The sequence below is a fragment of the Myotis davidii genome, unplaced genomic scaffold (assembly GCF_000327345.1).
Source record: "Myotis davidii unplaced genomic scaffold, ASM32734v1 scaffold723, whole genome shotgun sequence".
NCBI lineage: Eukaryota > Metazoa > Chordata > Mammalia > Chiroptera > Vespertilionidae > Myotis > Myotis davidii.
The window spans coordinates 361,257-386,792 of record NW_006294589.1 but is presented as its reverse complement, the minus strand read 5'-3'; the positions used below and the strand labels follow the sequence as shown (position 1 = coordinate 386,792).

The 25,536-nt window shown below is 36.5% G+C and overlaps 1 protein-coding gene across 1 annotated transcript in view; it reads left to right on the top strand.

Annotated features, from left to right (window-relative positions):
- The window catches only part of FSD1L (fibronectin type III and SPRY domain containing 1-like), a 59,192-nt gene that overhangs the window by 13,634 nt on the left and 20,022 nt on the right, over positions 1 to 25,536 (top strand). The window contains exons 2-8 of the mRNA XM_006768734.2: positions 2,299 to 2,394; positions 4,664 to 4,795; positions 6,713 to 6,814; positions 16,668 to 16,690; positions 21,227 to 21,348; positions 22,992 to 23,201; positions 24,584 to 24,682. Coding sequence (XP_006768797.1) covers positions 2,299 to 2,394; positions 4,664 to 4,795; positions 6,713 to 6,814; positions 16,668 to 16,690; positions 21,227 to 21,348; positions 22,992 to 23,201; positions 24,584 to 24,682 — 784 coding nt within the window. The remainder of the gene's footprint in view (positions 1 to 2,298; positions 2,395 to 4,663; positions 4,796 to 6,712; positions 6,815 to 16,667; positions 16,691 to 21,226; positions 21,349 to 22,991; positions 23,202 to 24,583; positions 24,683 to 25,536) is intronic.

The window sequence follows — 25,536 nt, the reverse complement described above, 5'->3', positions numbered from 1 at the left end:
AATACAATTAAATTATCTAGATAAGCTTTGTGTGATGTATATTGCCTTTATCCATCTATGTTTATCACTTTGTCCATCAATGTTTGGAAGGTAATAGGAGACTTGAAATCTGAGATGAAATCTGAGATCCTTGTACACATCCTTTCAGATTGATAGGATCCCATGGAGCAGATGAAAGTTTTCTTTGCCTTCTTTCACCATCAGGTTTTGATGATAAATAAGTCAAATATGTGTCATAATGGGCTCATTCTATAAATACTTGTTTGGAACTTGTTTTTTCTTCTTCTTTTTAATCTTTACCTGAGGATATGTTTTTTATTGATTTGAGAGAGAGAGAGAGAGAGAGAGAGAGAGAGACAGAGAGAGAGAGACCCGTTCACGTCTCGATCGGGATTGAACCTGCAACCTAGGTATGTGCCCTGACTGGGAATTGAATCCGCAACCTTTTGGTGTACAGGGCGACACTGCACCACCCCGTCAGGGCTACTAGGAAGATTCTTAAGTCCTTTGCCTTCCTTTTCTATGTCTCTCCAGTTGTGCCCACTCCCCCCCCAAGTTCAGCTCCATTCTGCTGGTCATCTTTGTATTCAAATCTTGGTACACCTGTTTCTGGGAGTTACACCAACAAGATAAACAGCTAACTCTTGATATGGGTCTTCTTTCATTTGTGCTATTAATGTATTAAAATACCACTAGCGGTGAGGATGGGAAGCAATAGTATAGGTAAGTGAAATACAGCACAGAGCCCTAGGCAGCCCAGGGGATGATGATAAGGCTTGCTTATCTACAGGGATTGTTGAGAGAATTAAATGAGAGCTGTAGTAATTCTTTTTAATTTTTCATTACCATAATGCTTTATGAGCATTTACATAAAGTATTATCCCTTTATCAGATTATTTTATGGCCTTTTATCAATATTTGCTTATATTTTGAGGAGAATCTTTATCACACAAAATTATTAAAATATTTACACTTGTAGGTGTTTACAGATACAAGGCTTGTGTGTGTGGGAAAATTATAAAGTATAAATACTTATATTTGATTTTTATTGAGAATACGAATACTTTGTTTGGGGCTTGCTGTTACTACCCATGGAGAGTTATTAAACAGCTATACCTGTGCTGTCCAATATGACAGTACTTATTCCACATGCTATAAAAAAAAGTGATATTAAAGTTAAAAAATAAATTTAGGTTCTCAGTTGCTCTATTTACATTTCAAAAGTGTATTAGTTTCATGTCGCTAGTGACTTTCATATTGGATGGATATCACATATAGAGGACATTTCCATCATAGCAGAACATTTTATTGGATAGTACTGAACTAGAGTGTATGAGAAAATTAAATAACCAAGTGTTTTTTTAAATAGGAAGCATTATCAAAAAGTCTGAGGAATTTGCTACTAAAATTACTTACCTTATTATGCTTCTGTAGTATCTGTAAATATTACAATGAATTTTGTAACTTAAGTTGCACATGTATTACCTTTCATATTTCTAAAATATGTTTATATTTTTATAAATAAACAATGTCAAATTTCAGTGTCTCTGTTTTTATTCCTAGTATCCTGATATTGTATTAGAAATTTCCATATGTTTTTGCAGTGTTTAAGGTTTGGTTCTATTTCTTTGCCACAGCCATATAACCTAAAATAAAACAATTAATTAATAGTGGTTATCTTCATTGTGAAAGGTATGATAGTGATTAACTTGTTTATTAGGAATAAGATATTTTAGAACAGTACACGTATATATCCCATCTTTTTAACTTTAGGTTTTTGAAAATTTTGGACAAGAAGCTTTATATTGCACCTATTTATTATATAACTAGAGGCCAGGTTCACAGATTCATGCACCGGTGGGGTCCCTTGGCCTGGCCTGCGGGGATTGGGATGAAACTGGCTCTCCGACATCCCCCAAGGGGTCCCAGATTGCGAGAGGACACAGGCCAGGCTGAGGGACCACGCTGGTGCACGGTGTACGGAAGCTCCGGGCTTCTAGTGTGCATATAAGATCTTTGTTTAATCTCTTCCTGCCCTCCCTCTGCCCCCTTTCCCTCTGAGATTCATCAGTTTCCATGCCTGTGCATTGAGGGTCTGCCCCCTGGTGGTCTGTGTACATCATAGCTACCGGTCGAACAGTCACTTAGGCTTTTATACATGTAAGAGTATATCTACATATCATAAAGGTATATCTATAGATATACCCTTACATAAAGGTTTTATTGAGAGAATTGTTGTTAATGAAGGTTATAATTCTCTTTTATTAAAACATCATGATACTTCTTTTTTTATTCTAGGAAGCTTTACAAAGGATCATTTCAACTCTGGCAAATAAAAATGATGAAATTCAGAACTTTATTGATACACTAAATCAAACACTAAAAGGAGTTCAGGTATGAATTTCTTTTAAAAGTTTGTGTCAATATGTTATAATGAATGATTGTTGGATCGAATCAGAAGTATAAAAACACCCTATCAACTCTAGATTATAAACTAGTGGGGATGAGAGCAGGGTGTTTAATCATCAGATAAAAATATTTTCTTTGCTATTCTTGCATTCTCCATGGAATGATCAAGTAATAAGGGAAAAAGAAAACTCTGGAATTATAGTTCTAGGAATATTGTAGTGTTCACTTTCCATTTTATTTGTGTCTTTTCTATTTCTAACTAAGAGCAAATTGTATCTTTCAAAAGTACTGAGAAGCTAAACATTCTTTTACAGTAAATAATGGAAGGCAAATGTAGATAGAAAAAGGTCTCCTCATAAAGCCAGATGAATGTAAAACATAAAAGTAAAAGGTAAAGTGCCCAATGAAGAGGGAGAGGAATACTTAAGGAAATGGTCCCAGACTTGGGGAGATAATCTGTACTGTAAATAATCAAACTGCTGATGCCTCCCATGAATGTGTCTTAACGAATTTAAAGGACTTTTTTTTGTAAACAGTGAATCCTTTTTTATGGTTTTTGTTTGTTTTAACCTAGGTAATTGTCTGGTCCTTGCCCTGTTAGGCCTTATAGTCATTGTATTTCACTTACTGAGTTTACTGTAATTGAAGTCAGTCGACTTCACCACTTTAGCAGTCTTCCCTAAACTATTTTAATGGAAAATTTGATGAATTCACAAATCCACTTTTTTAAAGTAAGCAAAAGTGAAAGTTCTAAAACTCTTGATCTGTGGGTGAGAGAATCATTACATTCAACATCTGGACAAAGAGACCAAAAGATAGAACTAACCCAAAATATTTTTCTGATTGCCAGATTAATAGAACTATAACTTGGAATCCAGAAAAAAAATAGAGGGGTAATTAAACTAGACTGGTCACTGAAGATGGGTGCACACAAGGGAGTAAGTAAGCAAGACACTAGAAGAATGTGTCAGTTGGTTATTGAGGGGAGAAGAGTAGTCCAATTCCTTTCAGATGAGTAAACTGAGGTCCAGGAATTTACGTGGCTTGTCCAAGGTTGTATTATTATTGAGTGATAGATGTGGGATTTAAGTCTTCTGCCTTCTAGACTGCATATTTTTTCTCCCACAGTTTGTTTTTATCGTTGTAAATAAACTAGTAAAATGATTAACACCACTTTTGGTAAGACTCTGGTGTGATGATGTCTGGTTTTTATTAACATAAGCAAAAGTTTGGATTATGATATTACAATAGATTGTATTTATTAGTTCTCTGAGTGCCAATTTGCTTCTCTTAATTGAATGATTCATTTAAGTTGAAAAATGCCTTAAGATAATGTCTTCTGTCTCAATTTTTGCAAGTACTGTATACATATGGCTTATCTAGGGATTTCAGAGATATTTTAAATTATTTCTTGTTGAAATAATAGCATATTGCTTAATGAGGCAGTGAGAAGTCAATGGACTTGAAATGCTTTATTAATTCTGCCACTAGCAACTAGTGGCATAGCTTTGGGCAAGTCACTTATGTGTCGTTTATTTCATAAAATTTAGCAGTTTGACTACAAATTCTAGTCATAGATGATTTTTCAGGTTCTTCTAGCACTAAAATCCAATGGTTGACAAATCTTTTAGAATCTAGTAAGGAATTGCTTAGTCTTTAAGTTCTGTATATCTTTTATAAATACAGTATTTTAGACAGCCTGAAATATTTAAAAATTTACACAAAATCAGCCCCACCCCTGTATGTCCAAGAGTTATAGAATAAAAATCTCTGAAATGCTTTATTAAAATGCTTCACTAATGATTATGATGCACAGTAAAGGTTGAGAACTACTGACTTAGGGTCTGGCTTTGAGCCTGAAGGTCTGGATAAGTTGTCCACCTTAAAACAACCTTTCACATTGTCCTATGAAAACAGCATTATAAAAGGTGAGGAGAGTATGAGCTATTCCATAAAAGGCTGCTTAACTCATAGTACTGCTGAAATACATACTATCAGCATTAACAGCCAGCTTCTTCGATTTTTTTTATGTTTTTAAAGCGTTGTGTCAAATACTAGAATTCTGTTATTTTTATGATGTTAGGCTGAAACTCTCATAAAAATAACAGAATTCTAATATTTGACACAATGCTTTAAAAACACAAAAACACATATGATCTTATAATATGCATGTATTGTCTCTTGATAAATATATCTTAGTTTTTAATGTCTGACAGCTCTTCAGTAAAATAATTTTGTTTTGCTTATTAAATAGGAAAATTCTTCTAACATACTTTCAGAGCTAGATGAAGAATTTGATAGTTTATACTCTATATTGGATGAAGTGAAAGAAAGTATGATTAATAGTATCAAGCAGGAACAAGCTCGTAAATCACAAGAGTTACAGGTGAGATCATAAAACTATTTAAATATGAATAATTTTAATCTAATGCTTCATTTATTGAAAGCAAAAATTAGTGAATTCCTGTGTATAACTGTGCTTTTATCTTATAGAAGAATGATTCTTACCTTTTTTTGGTCATTAATATCTAATTTTTTAAAATTTATAATAAAAACCAATGTTGTGATTTATCCTCTTAACCATTTTAAAATGTACAGTTCAGTAGTGTTAACTATATTTGCATAGTTGTATAACAGATCTCTAGAACTTTTTCATATTGCAAACCGAAACTCTATACCCTTGGAACAACTTCCCATTTGCCCCTCCTTCCACTGCCTGGCAACCACTATTGTATTTTCTGTTTTCATTATCTTGAGTACTCTAGATACCTCCTGTAAGTGGAACCGTAAAGCATTTGCCCCTTTTGTGACCAGCTTATTTCACTCAGCATAATGTCCTCAAGTTTTGTCCATCTTTAGCATGTGCTAGGATTTCCTTCTTTTTTATGACTGGATAATACTTCAATGTATGTGTATCACACTTTTCTTTATTCATTCGTCCGTCTATGGATATTTGGGGTTCCTTCTACATATTGCTTATTGTGAATAATGCTGTAGTGAACATGGGTGTGCAAATATCTCTTAGAGATTTTGTTTTCAGTTCTTTTAGATATATACCCAGAAGTGGGATTGCTGGTTCATAGAGTAATTCTAATTTTAGTTTTTTAGGAACTTCCGTACTGTTTTCCATGCTGCTATAATATTACATTCCCACTAACAGTGCACAAGGGTTTTAATTTCTCCACAACCTTGCCAACACTTTCTACTTCCTACTTATATTGTTATTTTGAGATATAATTGACATATAATGTTATTTTAAAATGTACAACATAATGATTTGATATTTATATATTACTTAATCACCACAATAAATCTAAGTTGATATCCATCACCACATATAGTTACAAATTTTTTTCTTTTTTCTTTTTTTAAATATATTTTATTGATTTTTCACAGAGAGGAAGGGAGAGAGATAGAAAGTTAGAAACATCGATGAGAGAGAAACATCGATCAGCTGCCTCCTGCACACTCCCCACTGGGGATGTGCCCGCAACCCAGGCACATGCCCTTGACCGGAATCGAACCTGGGACTTTTTAGTCCGCAGGCTGACGCTCTATCCACTGAGCCAAACCGGTTTCGGCACAAATTTTTTTTCTTATGCTAAGAACTTTTAAGAGCTACTCTTACAGCAATTTTCAAATATATAACACACTATTATTAACTGTAGTCACCATGCTGTACATTACATCTCCTGAACTTATTTTATAACTCGAAGTTTGTATCTTTTGACCACCTTTACCCAGTACTTTTACTTTCTATTTTTTTTTGGTAGTGGCCATCTTAATGGATGTGAGGTGATATCTCATTGTAGTTTTGATTTGCATTTCTCTAGTGATTAGTGATGTTGAGCATCTTTTCCATTTATATATATTTTTTCAAGAAATACCTATTCAGATCTTTTGCACATTTTTTAATCTGGTTATTTGTGGGGGTTTTTGTTGTTGAATTGTAGTTCTTTACATATTCTGGATATTTCTCTCTTGTCAGGTATATGACTCACATTTATTTTCTCTCATTCCACGGGTTGCCTTTCACTCTATTGATTGGTTCCCTTAATGTGGAGAAGTTTTTAAGTTTGGTACAGTCTCATTTGTCTATTTTTGCTCATGATACTAGGTACAATGTATTAAGATCATGAAAATTAGTTAAAAATATGACGTGATTATCTTGCTTCAGTAACTCTCTACAATATTTTGTTCAGTTATTGCTATTAAAATTGTAAGTTCATTATAACAATACTACATATTTAAGATTCTGATAGCAATCAAAAATTTTATTTTAATGATTAATTTTTTTTTCTAGAGTCAGCTTAGTCAATGTAATAATGCCCTGGAGAACTCTGAAGAACTGCTAGAATTTGCAACACGGTCATTAGATATAAAGGAGGCTGAAGAATTTTCAAAGGTACAAAAAAAAAAATCAACCCAAAAATCTAAACTAAGCCACTTAAAAAGGAAAGTTTTGATTAAAAAAAATGGTATTTTCCCTTTTAACTTTGGACTTAGTCTAAAAAACATAAAGTCTAAAAGGAATATAAAGTCTAGTTTTGACTTCCTTTCTCTGAGCTGATTGGGAAACATCTTCACTTGATGCAGATGATCACTGCAACTTAGTGAGATCTTGATACTAAAGTTCTTACTAATGTTCCATCTTTTATCTTAAGAAATGGAATGTTTTATTAAAATATGAAAATGTAGGTTCCTTATTTAGGGGAATGTTTGGTATGAAAATGTGAACAGTAGAACAAAAAGACTGTTAATGTTTTAACCTAGGTCCTGGTGTTTAAGAGATTTTGAGTTCTAGTTTCTAATTTTTATTTTACATAGAATTGTTTTCCAATGATTACCAATTGATCAAATCTGTTATATTTTATATACAATAAGGGTGTAGAATATATTAAAAATGGTGTGAAAAGAGTGGGAATTACACTATTATAATTAGCAAAATATAGACTAGTAATCTTATCAAGCTAAAATATTTTAATTTGATGTTATTTTTCTTGGTCTTCATGCACAAACTGCATTAGTGTTAGAAAGGTGGCTTTATAATCAATTTGTGTCTACCTAATGTTTTCATTTTTATGATTTTTCTGTGAACTTGAAAGTAGAAACATCTTTCTTGAGAAGGTAACATTTGTTGGCTTATATTACTACATTTTGAAAATGAACTCTAAAAACTAATTTCTTTTAACAAAATTAATCAAGACAAAAGTTATTTTTCTATAAATTAGTAAGCTAATTAATTATTGAATTTGGAGGTGGGTTGTGAGGAAATTCATCTTTGCATTTGGTAGTACTTACTATTTAAAGCAATTATGAAGGAAATGTATCATACTTTAAGGTACTTAAAAAATATAGATATGTCACCTATTTAGAGAGTATGTATATATGATAACCTCAAATATCTAGAACATAGATAGCCAAATACATGCAAAAAGCAAAAGATGTCTGAGTCCTCAAGACCAGTGTCACGGAGTCATATCCTCTATTCAATAGCCTTAGAATCTGTGGGCTATTAATATGTACCTGGTGCTAAAATTTTTAGTTTTTTTCTTTCTGTTTCCTAGCTTTCAAGAGTTCCCTTATAGTGGCTGGAGCAGCTGTTAATGACAAGGCACAGTCATAGCAGTAGGAATTAATAGCTGAGAGCCTGAGAATGAGGAACAAGATGGGAAAACTATAAAATGTGTGCACAAATATTCAAAGATAACTTGCATTCAGTTGCATTTAAATAGGGATTGAAGCTTGAAAAACTCTGATAAAAGTTTTTTTTTTCCAAGTTTCTCTTTTCATTCACATTTGAGTCCTTCCCTGCCTTCCTCTCAAAGCCTATCATTCTCCCTTTCTCACTCCTTTTTCTTCTTTCCAGCTTTGTTAATTAAAACTTGTTCCCAGCTATTTGTAAATTAGAAAGGTTTTGATAAAATCACATTGTGGTTTAAATATATTCTTAATGTGCCAGTTGGCTTATCTTATAGTTTTGGTTTTGTCTTCCTGAATTTTACAGTATTGCTTAATAGCTTAAACCATTTAGAGATGTGGTGAAATAAATTGTCAGTGTTTTCTAGCCAGAAATCTAAGTTTCTTATTTTTAAAAAAAATGCTTAACTGAGAGTTGCTTGCAATTACTTTCTGAGTATATCCAAAGAGGATCCAGATAAAGGTTTGATTCCAAGTCAGAACCTAAGTTCACTTTCCTGGCCAGCTGCATGGATAATAGGCTTGCCCCAAACACCTAATTGCTGAAAGAAAAGGAAAAGATGACTTTGAAGATTAACTGTTGGACTAGCAGTATATTGCCAGATATTTGGAAAAAGAAGTTCTTCTAAGGTATACTGTTTACAAATGTCCCATATTAAACTGATTAAAACCAATTAATATGAATAGTTCATGGGGACAAAAAAAATCATAGGCTAAAATCCAAACCATTAATCTTTTTTAGACTTTGCTATCTTTAAAAAAAGAATTTTAAGTACTGATATTTAAATGATCACATTGTTGTAATTCAATATGAAAATTGAATATGAAGCTATGCTATTTATCAATAAAAATAGCACAAGTGGAAAAAGATTTTAGAACATTCACATTTATTTAGACTATTAGAAGTTTGGTTGACAATAAATATATGCAGAAAGATCACCAGCAAATGAGATCTGATCATTAACTTTATTTCTGGATGGATAAGTAGCCCAAACCCACCAAACCTGGGTTCTCTGTTAATAGCTGGCCTGCACAACACTGCTTGGACCCTTTGCCAAAATTAATATCCCTATCTTTCCCTCCCCCCTGAATCTATAACTTGAATTCTACTTATGAAGAGCTGAGTCTGTGGGACAATTTCCAAGTCAATATAACTAAACAGCCATTTTATCACAATCTTGCCACATGTAACCCACTTCTTAGACTGGAAAGAATGGAATGGTTACCTGTCCAGGTGCCTAAAATGAAATGAAATGTACAGATTAAGGCAAAAAGGAAATAATATCTTCTACATTTGATCACAGATGAAAAAGGAGAATGGGTTTTGTGTAATTCCCACTTCTGACGCACAATCATTGGAATATTGTTCAGTGAGTGTCAGGCTCTGACCACTGGGAGGAGCAAATAAGGAGAGGGATGGAAGCTCCCTCAGTATTTCCAAGGGACCAGAAGCTGCTTCTGTGGGCCAACCTAAATATTTGTTAAGAATAGCGCAAGCTACAATTTTTCCCCTCTACTTGAGTGTTTATGTTCTATAAAAATGTAGTCTGTTATATAAATGTCCTTAGTCATTGAACAGATGTGAGCAGTACTATATTCAAAGTTTATTTCAAGTTATTTACTATGACTTTGTGAATGTGTTTTTTAAAAATAGTTCTTTTTATAAACATTTATATTGAAATTATAAAGCTTCTGACGTATGGAAGCAACTGGTATGCAGTGTTATTTTCTTTTAAAGTTGGTATTTTTGCCTAAGGAAAAATAGCATTTTGAAACTACCTCTTTTCACTCTCTGTAACTGAGTCTCCTTCATTTCCCAAATTATTTTCTTAATATGGTATTTTGGGGGTGAGAATAGACGTCTCAATTATATATTATAAAAAAGTATTGAAAAAGTATTAAATATTTGCCCCTTGTACATTTTCAGATTGTCTCAAGGAAATATTACGAAATTATCTGTCCCAAATCTAGTAGGAAATTGTGAAGTATAAAAAAATGGGAACATGTAGATAAGACTGGAAACGTTTCTCAGTGTTGTGTGGCATTCAGATTTTACTAGGAATTCTATTGGGATTTACTGCAAATCAAAATAAGGATAAATCCTCTTAGGCAAATACCAGTTTTGACATCTAGCTTTAGCTAGATTCATCCTTTTGACAGGATTAATATATTTTTCTCTCAGCAATTATAATTCAGAAATAGATATATTCTTATTTTGGTTCCTGATTATCGGTGCTCTCTGATTTTTTAAAAAATTTTCTTTAGTGTTCTCTGATTTTTTAAAAAAAATATATTTTATTGAGTTTTTACAGAGAGGAAAGGAGAGAGATAGTTAGAAACATCGATGAGAGAGAAACATCGATCAGCTGCCTCCTGCACACTCCCCACTGGGGATGTGCCCGCAACCAAGGTACATGCCCCTGACCGGAATCGAACCTGGGACCTTTCAGTCCGCAGGCCAACGCTCTATCCACTGAGCCAAACCGGGTTCGGCAAGTGTTCTCTGATTTTAACTAACTCTTTGCCGCCTCTTTTCCATTTCAGCCCATATTTCAGAAAATTCTGTTGTTAGAATGCTTAATTTATTTTGGATAATTTTTAAATGTTATCTACATATAAGATGGCTTAGGATGGACTTTCAGGGTGGGAAGATATCTTAGTGCTCATCATTTTATATATGAGATAAATGAGTCCTAATAGAGTTAAGTAACTTGCTAGTTAATGTGATGGGCTGAAACTCAGATCTCTTAAACTTTGGTCATTGCTTCTTATTTTTTGCTGATGAGTTAAAACAATCTCTGCTGATTGGGAAGAAATTTGGAAATCTCAAATTTTTTTCTGTTTGGGAAAATGATTCATTGAGTACAATAAGCAAGGTCTAAAACTTCTTTTAACTGTGTTTAGAATATACTATTCAATTTAGCAGCTCCATAAATAGAATTATTTTAGAGTACTTTGCTTCTAACATCTATCTATCGATATAAAAGCATAAGTGACCTTTACGACTGGTCACTGTGATGTGCACTGACCACCAGGGGGCAGGCGCTCAACACAGGAGCTGCCCCCTGGTGGTCAGTGTGCTCCCACAGCCAACCTCCCCCAATCCCTCCCCCTGGACTGGGCAAAAACAGCCCCCAATCGCAGCCAGGCCTAGGGACCCCCCCACCCATGCACCAGGCCTCTATTCTATATAGTAAAAAGGTAATATGCCTCCCAGCACCGGGATCAGCGAGACAGGGGGCAGCGCCCCAACCCCCTGATCGGCCCTGCTCTGTGGGTGATAGAAGGCGACGCCCCAACCCCCTGATCGGCCCTGCTCTGTGGGTGATAGAAGGCGACGCCCCAACCCCCTGATCGGCCCTGCTCTGTGGGTGATAGAAGGCGACGCCCCAACCCCCTGATCGGCCCTGCTCTGTGGGTGATAGAAGGCGACGCCCCAACCCCCTGATCGGCCCTGCTCTGTGGGTGATAGAAGGCGACGCCCCAACCCCCTGATCGGCCCTGCTCTGTGGGTGATAGAAGGCGACGCCCCAACCCCCTGATCGGCCCTGCTCTGTGGGTGATAGAAGGCGACGCCCCAACCCCCTGATCGGCCCTGCTCTGTGGGTGATAGAAGGCGACGCCCCAACCCCCTGATCGGCCCTGCTCTGTGGGTGATAGAAGGCGACGCCCCAACCCCCTGATCGGCCCTGCTCTGTGGGTGATAGAAGGCGACGCCCCAACCCCCTGATCGGCCCTGCTCTGTGGGTGATAGAAGGCGACGCCCCAACCCCCTGATCGGCCCTGCTCTGTGGGTGATAGAAGGCGACGCCCCAACCCCCTGATCGGCCCTGCTCTGTGGGTGATAGAAGGCGACGCCCCAACCCCCTGATCGGCCCTGCTCTGTGGGTGATAGAAGGCGACGCCCCAACCCCCTGATCGGCCCTGCTCTGTGGGTGATAGAAGGCGACGCCCCAACCCCCTGATCGGCCCTGCTCTGTGGGTGATAGAAGGCGACGCCCCAACCCCCTGATCGGCCCTGCTCTGTGGGTGATAGAAGGCGACGCCCCAACCCCCTGATCGGCCCTGCTCTGTGGGTGATAGAAGGCGACGCCCCAACCCCCTGATCGGCCCTGCTCTGTGGGTGATAGAAGGCGACGCCCCAACCCCCTGATCGGCCCTGCTCTGTGGGTGATAGAAGGCGACGCCCCAACCCCCTGATCGGCCCTGCTCTGTGGGTGATAGAAGGCGACGCCCCAACCCCCTGATCGGCCCTGCTCTGTGGGTGATAGAAGGCGACGCCCCAACCCCCTGATCGGCCCTGCTCTGTGGGTGATAGAAGGCGACGCCCCAACCCCCTGATCGGCCCTGCTCTGAGCCTGACCAGGGGCTGCCCCTGCCGGGAGCCGGTCCATCCTTGCTGTTTCAAGGGACCTGGCATATATGGCATACTGTTCTTAATATGTTTGCTCACCTTCTTGGCACTATGTGTTTTAACCAAGGTCACCTCTCCAAGAAAGGTTGTTTCCCCAGGTAGGGAGCTTCCCCTGAAGTTAGGGAGGCAATAAAACCTCTTAACTAAGTGCCAGGCGGGTAATTAATCACTTTAACTACGAACAATCACCCTTAGGCTACATAATCTTTACTCCCTGGAATGGAGATAAGAAACGCCCTAACCTTTGGAATAGAGATTGATAGGATTGGAATCAACTGGTATAAATACAGATGTAACAAGACAACAGGACACAGAACTTAGATGAAGATCCTAGAGACAGACTTAGTAGCCAGAACTTAAAAGACAGAACCTACACAGAACCTAGAGACAGAAGAACTTCGCTGGAGAGAACATGGCAAAAGATCCTGGAGAATGTGGCTGGAGAACCTAGCAAGAGAACATGGACACAGAACTTGGCTGGAGATTGTGGCTAGAGATCCTGGCAAGGCTGCTGATCAACTGAACGCTGTCTCCGTGTCATTCCTTCTTCGCCGACTCCGTCAACACCTTTGGGGACCCCTGGACCTGCTGGGGTTGGACCCCAGCATGCACCTAGGGATTGGGCCTGCCCTCTGCCACCCGGGAGCAGGCCTAAGCCAGCAGGTCATTATCTCCTGAGGGGTCCCAGACTGCGAGAGGGCACAGGCCGGGCTGAGGGACCCCCCCACCCCATTCCCCCCCCCGGGCACAAATTTTTGTGCACCGGGCCTCTAGTCTTTCTATAAAAGGAGAAAAATGAGGGTTTAAGAAAGAATATAGAAACAATAAGATCTTAACTTTCAAAGGGCTGGATAAAGTCATGGAAGAAAATAGTTTCTATATCCACTAATTGCAGATTAAAACTGAGAGATTTGGAAAAGATCTGGTTTGTCTTTATATTTAATTTGTAATTATGAAGAACCATTTGTGATTAGTACTACATTGTACTCTTTTTTTTTAAACCTTTTTTTAAAAATATGTTTTATTGATTTTTTACAGAGAGAAAGGGAGAGAGATAGTTAGAAACATCGATGAGAGAGAAACATCGATCAGCTGCCTCCTGCACATCTACTGGGGATGTGCCTGCAACCAAGGTACATGCCCTTGACCGGAATCGAACCTGGGACCCTTCAGTCTGCAGGCCGACGCTCTATCCACTGAGCCAAACCGGTTTCGGCTACATTGTACTCTTATTACAATTCTTTTTAGGGTCTTAGGTGACAGATTTCTATTACTGATAAAAATAAAGATCAGAACTATAAGATTTTAAAAACAATTAATGGAGAGTTGGTGGAAGGGAAAGACAAAAAGGAGTCATGTCTGATACGAACAGAGGGAAATGAAGTGTTGGCAAACAATATTTCATTAGAAGATTGAAATTGAAATAGGAAATAGTCATGTTGAGCAAGGTAATATGACTAATACTTCTGGAAGGCTTCCAGTAATATACAGTATCATAACCTAAAATTCTAAGTATTCACTGAGGCTTCTTCATAGCTCACTAAATGGAATTTTGTAGTTGCCAATAAATGTACTTAGTAAGCAGAGATGTTTAAGTGACAAAATGCATAACAGTTGAAATTGAAACTTAGAGGAATCAAGCAACATTGCAGTGTGTATCTTTTAGACAGTTTTCTGCTTTGGGAGAAGAAATTCCAGAAAAAAAATTAACCTGTTCTCCAATTCAAGACATTTTTTTGAAATTGGGCCTTATTAGAGAAATAATTTCAGAATTTGAGACTTTCTACTCTTTATCATTGTACAGAATAACTTTTCAATCTTCCAGCATTTACACAGTGAATGTACTGTAAAATTTGAACCTAAATAAAAGAAGAAGCACTGAGTCTCCAGCTTTACCAAATGGGTATAAATCAGCAGTTTTACCAACATTTTTTCCTAAATTACCTGGCTTTTTATCTGTTCATTTCTGGTTTGTCACTAACAGCCAAGTACATTAAATAACATGAAAGCTTTATATGCGTGTGTACATGTGTACACTTGCACACACTAAAAATGGCACCTTAGTAAATTAAGTAACACTAGAAACAAAATTGAATAATTATGGTCAGTATAAAAAACTGTGATAGTCTTTATATTGTTGGGTTATTTGAGAGTGACTGGTTAGTAATCCTTTAACCAAGTTCTAAACCATTTGGAAAATAAGAAAAAACAATAAAGCTGATAAGAGGCCAAATATTGTTAAAATGGTATTGGAGAATTTGGCTTATATCAATGGGCAAACTTTCCTAATTGTAGAAATAGGTTTACCCACGTAGGTATGGTCAGTATGGGGGCTACCTCACGTGTCTGTGGGGGTAGCCTGTTTCAGTGAAACTGACTGCATCAAGGGAAAGAACAGAGTATGTATATGTTCTCTTTGGGCAAGCAAGCTGCCAGAAAAAGGGAAAGGTGCTGAGCTACTTAGATCTGGTGTCTCCTTTCAAAGCCAGTCAGTCAGATTGGGGTCATTGCACCTCCCCAGGAGAAATGAGGGAACAGAGAGGGTAAGGGATAATGCCAGTGGAGCTTCTCTATATGTGAAGAAACATCAACTACAGAGAAAAGTCTTAACTCTTTGGGGGAATTTTTGCCATTAGAACTTAACTCCAGTCAGTGCAGATTGCTTGACATTTATATTAACTTGACATTTATATTAAAAGCTTTGGTTTGTAACGCTAGCTTTAATGACGACACTTAAAAACGCACACACAAAAAAACCCAATGTAATTGACCATAACATTTCTTATTCTAGTAACAAAATAGTGTCATGATTTAAGGAACATATTATAGATGTCATAGCATTGGGATGTCTGCTGCAGAATGTGGAGCTTAAAAAGGGTCTTTAGAAACAGTAAGGACCCAAATCCCTTTATAAAGAAAGAAATAGAATGATTAGTATACAGGGTCACAGGATTGATTACGATAGTCCTGGAACTGCATCATACGCTGATCTAAATTGCAGTTTTGTTCTTTTGTGTAGAAAGGTTCTCATACCAGAATGTTCTAGGATGGGTTTAAAAATGACTGTTAGTGTGAACAATGTTAAAACTGAAGATGAGGGGCAACAGAAGCTTTGTTACACATATTTAATGTTCATTTACATTTAATAATTATTAAGTATTACTGTGTGCTAAGCTTTATGCTAGAGACGGGGATGGAGTGTCAAGTAAAATATGATCTTCAATGGATATATCATTAAACACTCTGGTCAATATGGAAAAAAAAGGGTGTTGGATATATTGCATGTGAATGTAGAGGGGATAACAGTTTTTACTTGTATTTTTCTGGGACTGTCACCAAATAATAGCTGTGCCCCCTTCCTAAACTTATGCTAACATTCTAAAAAAAATTAGAAAAGAAGGAAGGAAGGAAGGGAGGGAGGGAGGGAGAAAGGGACAGAGAGAGAGAGAGAGAGAAGAAAAGAAAAGAGATCTTAATGTAGAATAGGTTTAAGTTTAAGTTGGCAACTTCTATGAAGTCATCTGAGGGAAAGACCCCATTGCTCCAAGTATTTTTCCTCTGAATTTTTGCCATTAGAACTTAACTCTTTGGGGGGCAAAGGAATGTAGAACTGCAGGCTAGTTTTATATGTTAGCAGGCAAGCTCTCAGAATACAGTCTTTGCCCAGTGAAGGCATAGAGAGAAAACTTGGAACAATGATTATGAAGTGGTGAAAGAGATCTCTGAAGAAAAATTGGAGAGCAGATTTGAAATATGTAAGAAAACCATCAGAATGCATAGAAATGGGTGCCCAGGAAGGAGAGTGGAGGTTCTAGTGGAAGAGTGACTGACTGAAAGTGGAGGTGTGTTATGATGATCTTAAGGTAAGAAAAAACATTTGTAGTCATCTGGTTTTAGTTGGGAGTGTTTGTTTTCCCTCCTTTTAAGGTAGTGTATATGGGGTCTAGATTTTCTACTGTAATTCTAACATCACATTATGCAAGCAGATGCAAACTGTACAGATTTTCTATAATTTATGTTTTGGTGAATATGAACTAATCTGTTCCAGGGTTTATATCCTAACTTTTCTTGCATGTCACTGCCATTGAAACTTGCATGAAAAGCACTAACTGCCTTCTTTCTCTCCTCCCTGATCTGCTCCAAGGCTGCCAGACAGATCAAGGATAGGTATGGAATAAAACCTACATTTTTATTTGTGTTGATACTGAAATCAGAAATGAAATTCAAGAACAGTTTCTTACTAGACTCTTAGTTAAAACAAAAATACCTAAAGGTCAAATACAAAAAAAAAATGTCTTCTGCATATTTTCAGTAATAAGCAATATGTTAGCAAGATTTTTTAAAAACATAGTTGTGGACAATTATGTACTTCCAAAAGAATTTCATTTCTGGTATAATATAGTTAGTTTTAGTACTAGTTTTACTACAATTCTTAATTGACTATGCTAATGGTGGGGAACCAATTTGAATAATAAAAAAAATATTCCTGGAATGCATTTTTTGTTCTTAAATTTTATATGTGTGTCTTATTTTCTGAGAAGTCACAGCATTTTAGATTGTCTTCAGGAGCTATAGCTCTCTCACTGCTCTCCTGGTTAACACCTTTGTATTCTCATTTCATCCTGTTCCTGGTGCCATCTCTTTCTCTTTCTAATGCCACTACTTCCAGTTTATGGGAAGAGAATATTAAAGAAAATAATGAAAGACTCTAGTTTATAAGGTCTCTCTCATTGGCAGAGTCAGGATTAAGAAAGGAAGCTGAATACTTCCTATAATGAATACACTAAAAGGCTAAAGGAGCTGCTGGCATTTTGGATGGAGTTACCGCAAGAGGGATGGCTCTGATCTGCCTGGCTAGTCACTGACCATTGACTCCAGTGAGGTGATCACTTAGGTTTCTTCATTGGAGGATTATGAGATTCTCTGAAAGGCACAGCTCTTCACATCCCCACTCTGAATCCTAGGTGAAATTATTCTTCATCAGATAATTTAAAAACTATTCATTGTAGGTTGTGTGAAAACCAGTGTCTCTGTTGTTAATCTTGGCTGAAGACTTTAATTCTGGGTTTCTCTCATGGCTGTTTATTTGACTAAGGCAAGATTCACATGACAGTCATAGCATTTTTAGCACAAATATTAATTTTTATATTTTTTGTAAATTTTGTATTGGGGATTGGTTAAAAACATGGATCATTGTTATAAATCCTAAATGTAGAAGGAGATTATGAGAGTTTAAGGTGAAAATATTGGTGTTTGAGGATTGGATGCTAGGTAGTGTTTTGGATAAGGTAGTTTTGGGTTGTGTTTGTTGGAATTCACTGTGAGCGATCCTTCTTCCCACCCTGGCTAGATTATTCTTCTATTTAGCCACCTATTCCACTAAATCGTGCTCTGGTCCCTGATTATCTGGGTTAGAAGTCACTGCCTAATCAGGCTTTGGGCTGTCCAAAGACTTTGTGAGAGACCTTGCAATATCCTCCCTTGTTCTTCACCTAGGAATCTCTATGGTTTTATGCTTCCTGGAATTCTGTCCTTACCCCTGACCATCCAGATTTGTTTGTCAGAATTTAATGTTATGATCAGTGTTCACAGCTGAATATATTCTTCAGTGAAACTTGATCTCTTTTCCTCTTCTTCTAAGCCAACTTGTTGGCTTGATTTCATCAGTATCCAAGGGATCTCAGAAGTCAGAGTTTCTTTTTTTGGCCAGAGCAAACTCCGTTTATTTGTTTGTTTTGTTTTGCTTTTCAGAGCCTATAATGTTTTTTTAGGCTGCCCACAAAATATTTACTTCTTACCTAAGGAACATTTCTGGGTTTGGGTTTAATTTTTTAAGCTTGATTTTTAGTTTCATAATGTCCAGTTTCTCTGATACAGTTTTTAGGTGCTTCTAGGAAGCAAGCTTCTAGAATTCCATTATTGCTGTTCATAATATGAAAACAGAGAGTCATAATAAAATAATTATTTTTATTAAGTGAAGAAAGGATTATCCCCTTATATGAGGTTGAAAGTGGTATTTTAAGGAAGAGTGTGTAACATAATCTGAGCAAGGAATCAAATATATGAAAATGAAAGTATCTGTGAGAACTCAGTATTTATCATTTGGTGTGACAGAAGTTGTAGAATAATGGAGTGACAGGAAACACTAAAGACAGAAGTGAGAAGACGATAAATAGCAGATCTCTTTACAGAGCACTGGTATACACGTCTGGGTGCTTAGTAATGTTGGAAGATGATTCGTTGAGGTATATTGCGGGAGTTACTGGTTTTGAAGGAAAGGGGTCATGAAAGGAAGAGTTGTTAATTAGGTAGGTAGTTTGAGGAAATTAAAAGTGTCCATCTGTATGTTTTGCAGTTATTTTTTAAAAAATATATTTTATTGATTTTTTACAGAGAGGAAGGGAGAGGGATAGAGAGTTAGAAACATCGATGAGAGAGAAACATCGATCAGCTGCCTCCTGCACATCTCCTACTGGGGATGTGCCCGCAACCCAGGTACATGCCCTTGACTGGAATTGAACCCGGGACCTTTCAGTCCGCAAGCCGACGCTCTATCCACTGAGCTAAACCGGTTTCAGCTGCAGTTATTTTATTTTTGCAAAAATAAAATGGAGAAGTGTGAGCCTTGTATTCAGCTTTACTATTAGAAATAAATCAAGAAAGTCAGGGTGAATAAAAACATTTGTAATGACATAGATCCTGTAATATAATTATCTATGGATTTCACATTATTAGTTGGGGCTTTGAGGCACAATTGTTTAAATGTATTCAGTTTAAAAATAAAATGTTCAGTCTTTTGAAAGATTATAGCATTGTTGTACATCTAACTTGATTTATGGAGACTGAAATTTTCATTGACTAGAAAATGAAGGTAATTATTCTTGTTTTTTTAGGCTTTGATAGACCTTTCTATTGGTTTTTGGGAGAACATTCTTTTTCTTTGAGGCCTTAGTGATTAAGTCAAGTTTTGCAGGTAAAGTTTCAGAATTAAATTTCCTAAAATACTTTCAGATATTTTTTTCTCTAAAGTTCAAAAAATGCATTTTAATCAGGTTTAGAAGCAACTAAGTAGGTTCAAACCCATTCATTGATTCTGTGGGCATTTACTAAGTACCTAGCTGAATATAGCTCTCTTAGAGTCTTCAAATCAAAAGATACTTCAGGCTGTAAAGAACAAAGTATGTAAGACTTAGCCTTTGTTCTTAACTCCTTATTGATGTCATCTGAAATTTTATTATTGAGAACCAGCTGCTTAAAGTAGTATGTAAGAAACTCAGTGTTATGACTGGAGTTCAGTAAGTGTGAATTCCCTTCTCCATAAATTGTATTTAAGTATAACACTTTTTTCTTGATAAATAGATCAGTTAACTTTGTTTCTAAATAAAGTGATTACTTTCCTAGTTTTAAAAATAACTGGATACAGCAACAGTTAGACATTTTTCATCCTAAAATGACTGACTACAGCAACAAGTTTGGTATCTTTTAAATCATTGATTTGTAGAGTAGATTTGGCAGATCTGAATGACTAGGCATGCTATTCTCTTTGTTCCTCCAGCTCTATTCCTCTCCCAATTGTGTACTAGGAGGACAACACTCATGAATATTAACTTTTGTATTATTCTTTGACAAAAGATACTATGTGATACTTGTGGAAATTTATTGTAATATTAAAAACTGAAATTTGAAACAAAATGACAAATTAATAGAATATAATTTTTTAAATATAGTTTTTAATATATATTTTAAAAATATATTTTTATTGATTTCAGAGAGGAATGGAGAGGGGGAGAGAGAAACATCCATGATGAGAGAGAATCATTGATCGGCTGCCTCCTGCACACCCCACACTGGGGATCAAGCCCACAACCTGGGCATGGGACTGGGAATAGAACTGTGAACTCCTGGTTCATAGGTCAACGCTCAACCACTGAGCTACGCCGGCCAGGCCAGAACATGATAATTTCTTTTCTTCCCAGTGTTAATTGACAGAACAGGTTTCCCATACTGTGGATTAAATGAGGTCTGGTATGGCTTCTTTCTTTTTTTGTTTTTGTTTTTTTTATACCACATTCATCTAATATTTCTTGAACTCCTGCTATTTCTATGTGTGGTTTCACAGCGGTGTTTCTCCTATATCCTTCCATGTAGCTGATGTTGACAATCAGAGTGACACCTACTAGTGATTTCACTTCTCTCCTTTCTCATCTATGGCCTGTCCTTAGCCACTACCAAGCTATCCAGTATTTGGTCAATGTACCTCTACTCTTATTTGAGGACACATGGAGTAGCTGTTACTACTAGGGAGAATGTTTGAATCAGGGTATATGTACAGATCATCATTTGGCATATGAAAAGAAGTGAGGCTGGCATCAGGAAGTCGGTAAGCTTGAGTGTACAGAGATTTAGATGGCTGTTGGGTCTGTTAAAGATGATTTATACTGAATACTTGTCTCTTGTGATACTTGTATTTGAATGCAGTTTTATAAAACTGGCTGGTGGAAAGTGTCTTTAAATTTAAAAACACTACAGTTTTTTATTTAGTTAATTTTCAAAAACTAAGCAAATTTCTATTTAGTTGGGTTATCTTTGTCAAAATTTCTGAAATCACTAGAGTGAAATCATTTCTATCTTTTCATTTTATAAATTAAATATATGATACTTCCCATTCTTTTATTTTTAAAAGTATGTTTGTATTTGCTGCAGAGTAACAATGGCTTCAGCCTTTCGCCTTTCTTTGAAACCAAAGGTCAGTGACAACATGACTCATTTAATGGTGGATTTTTCTCAGGAAAGACAGATGTTGCAGACTTTGAAGTTTTTGCCAGGTGAGTAAGCATACATATTACATGTAAATGCTATATAATAAAAGCCTAATATGCAAATCAACCGAACAGTGGAACAACCATTTGTTGTGGTGTGCACTGACCACCAGAGGGCAGATGCTCAATGCAGGAACTGCCCCCTAATGGTCAGTGCACTCCCACAGGAGGAGCGCCGCTCAGCCAGAGTCTGGGCTTACAGCTGGCGAGTGCAGCGGTGGTGGTGGGAGCCTCTCCCACCTCCGCTGCAGGCAGGCCGTAAGGAGCGAGGCGTACTAGACTGCAAGAGCCCCAGACTGCGAAAGGGATGTCTGACTGCCGGCTGGGGGGATCGGGCCTAAGCTGGCAGGCAGAAATCCCCCAAAGGGTCACGGACTGCAAGAGGGTGCAGGCTGGGCTGAGGGACCCCCTGCCCCCAGTGCACAAATCTCATGCACTGGGCCTCTAGTTTATATATAAAAAATATATTTTCTGCAAGATGTTTCTGTATAAAATTGGAATGTAAATATTAAAGAAATATAGCATAAGTTTTTTCATTCTAGGAATAATTAAATTTACTAGACTTCATTTTTAGAGAATTATTTTACTGGTAGTTAAAATTCCATTTTTAAGAATCTCATTAAGGGATATATTTTATTGTTAGTTTGACACAGCAGTACACCACAATGTAATACACTGGATCCTGCACACAGACTTCTTAGATTTTAATCCTGGCTGCTACTTACTTGCTATAATCTCTTGCTAATTCCAGGAAATTTTTCATTGATTCTTTGGGTTTTCTCCATAGATAATCATGTCATCAGCAAACAAACACAGTTATATTTCTTCCTCCGTAATCTATATACCTTTTATTTCCTTTTCTTGTCTTACTGCATTTACTAAAACTTTCAGTACACTGTTGGATAGCAGTGTCACTAAAACTTTTTTCAGTGACAAAATGTTTAAATATAATACCTGCACAGTTTCACACATTTCAGACACATTCATATCAGTGGAGGATCACATTCTCCAATTCGCTTGTTGATATGTAAATGAAACATCTGTTAATGTTGAGGATCTATGGAAAAATCTCTTTTATGGAAAAGAAGTTGATTAATGTTCATACATGTTAATTGTGGCTTATTTATCCCTATTTATTTTGATGATTCAGAAAACTCTGAAAAACACTTTAAAGTTCATAAGTATTTGGGGATTGAGGAGTTCATTTTTGTTTAGTGTGAGGAATTACAATTATTTTATAAACAAAGATTTTTAAAATACATTGAAAATATTTTGAATTATTTTAATTATTGGAGTTAAAGCAAGTTATTTTCTCAATAGTGATTTAATTTATAGCCTACAGCTGTTTGAAATAGATTACAAGTACATGTTGAGAAGTAACAAGTAATTCTTGATTCTTTATTCTTAGCATGTTTGAATTGCTTTTTGCCAACTAGGATTTAATAAACTTTGAATAAGTCTATGAAAAAACTTTTAAACATGAATTTTTAAAAAGAGCTTTGAAAAATATATTGTATTTATAGGATATCTCTTCTCTTAGCCTGATTCAATTGAATAGTTCAAAAGCAACATGAAAACCATAGTTTGAATGACAGACATAAATATTGGATTAGTACTAGAATAAATTAGCCTTTTTCTTTTTTCTTCAGTTCCCAAAGCTCCAGAGATAGATCCAGTAGAGTGTTTGGTGGCTGACAATGCTGTAACAGTAGCTTGGAGAATGCCAGAAGAAGATAATAAGATTGATCATTTTATACTGGAATATAGGAAAACTAATTTTGATGGACTTCCACGTGTAAAGGATGAGCGATGCTGGGACATAATTGATAATATTAAGGGTACCGAATATACACTGTCAGGTAAAATGACTGCATTTCATGAATCTTTCTCAGAAAATAAATGTAATTAAGAAAAATATTTTTAGTTACTTTAAAAGATAACGTTTCTTGCCGATTTTTTATGTATTCATTATAGAAGTGAATTTCTCTTCTATAATTTAAATTACTTCTGGATATTTGCAATCTGGTAAAACAGTGTATGTAGAACAAGCATGAAGGGATGTTCTGGAAACAATATTTCAGAATAACATTTAATTTTTACCTTGGTTTTCTATCATCCAAAAAACTGTCAACTTTCTAGATGTACACACAACCACAAATATTGTTGCCTTTAATCCTTTTAGGATTACCTTCACAGTAATACTTAGAGTAGAACTGTGACTTGGTATTAGAAATTTGTTTGTTAGCCTTTTCAAAGTCTTTAAAAAGGTATCTCCATATATAGGGGACCTTGGGTGTTTGAAATGACCTAATGTTGCCTGAGTTAGTAAATGCTTCTTATGGATGATCAATAACATTAGTAACTCTACCATTATTGAACACTGAACATTTGTCAGAAGCCAGGCTGAAATGTATTACATAGTACATCTCAAATAAACAGTATAATAACATCTCATTTACTATGTGGAATTATGAGGTTGGTTTTATTATTTCTGTTTTACGGATTCAAAACTGTAGCTCTGTTATGTTGAAAGTCCCACAGCTAGTAATTTTTAGACTATTTTAATCTAGACATGACTAACTTCAGAGTTTTGCTATTAATCCATATGCTTCATTTTTCTTTAAATTTACATTTCACAAAAAATGACAGTGTTGCCCTAACCGGTTTGGCTCAGTGGATAGAGCGTCAGCCTGCGGACTGAAGGGTCCCAGGTTCAATTCTGGTCAAGGGCATGTACCTTGGTTGCGGGCACATCCCCAGTAGGGGATATGCAGGAGGCAGCTGATCGATGTTTCTCTCTCATCGATGTTTTAACTCTCTATCCCTCTCCCTTCCTCTCTGTAAAAAAATCAATAAAATACATTTTTTAAAAATAACAGTGTTTCATAAATATAAAATTCCTTAGGGAGTTTACTTTCTAGAAATTGAATGTTATTTTAAATTCCAGCTTCTGTCCTTGAATGCAACATTACTTTTAATGAGGCTTGACAGAATCTCTTATCACTATGTTTTAAAAAATTTATTGATAAACTATATAACTTATTTATTTTGTAGAAAACAATAGATAAATTATTATTCCTCTGATTTCATGCATTACTACTGTTTTAACATAAATTTATAATCTTCCTGAGAAAAGAGAAAGTTCCACAAAGGGAATAATGTCTGTCTGAAGGTTCATACTCCTACTTTTAGAGTAGATTCCTTTACTTTTCATATCTGAAAACCATTTTCATTTTTTCAGGTTTAAGGTTTGATTCAAAGTATATGAATTTCAGAGTACGAGCTTGTAACAAAGCTGTGGCTGGAGAGTGTTCTGACCCAGTGACTCTGGAGACCAAAGGTAAGGTCAGTAGCTATGTATGCAGCATCTGGATTTATCTGAGGCATGGTTCTATCCCTCCTCCCCTGACCCGGAATTCCCAACAATAGGAATTTTAAGATGGAGAAATTAGGACTGGTTTCATTAGTTTTTACTTTATCATGGTATTCAGATAGGTAAAATAGACTGAGATGATAGTGTTATATTCTCAGGTGGGTGCTTAGTTTACAAATTTCCGTTTAGTATAAATACATAAACATCATTGAGATGTGTCCAGTGTTTTCTCACTGTTGGAGCCAGTCTTTTTAAAAAACAAACAACTATACAGTATTAATCCCTTTTATCTTAGCCTCTATGACTCAGTTGAGGTCCCATAAAAGGAATAGCGTGTGGGTGTGTGGGGTGGGGCGGGGGTTATACCCCTGGGATTGAAACCCATGTCTTTTCATTTGGATGCTGTGGTATTTGGTAAGTCTGGTCTCTCTGGTGACTTGGAGGTGATACCTTTTCTGCCACTATTTACTCTATCTCCATCATATGACACATGAGAGAACTGCCTGAGGATTTTTTACTTTCTTTTTTTAAATTATTTTTTTAAAACCAGCCTTCCATTTTAACAAGTAACTGAGAATTGATAGCACCTTTGAGTTAGATCCACTTTTTCATTCTCTCAAAAATGTGCCGAAACCGGTTTGGCTCAGCGGATTGAGCGTAGGCCTGCGGACTGAAGGGTCCCAGGTTCAATTCCAGTCAGGGCATGTACCTGGGTTGCGGGCACATCCCCAGTGGGAGATGTGCAGGAGGTAGCTGATCGATGTATCTCTCTTCATCAATGTTTCTAACTCTCTATCTCTCTCCCTTCCTCTCTGTAAAAA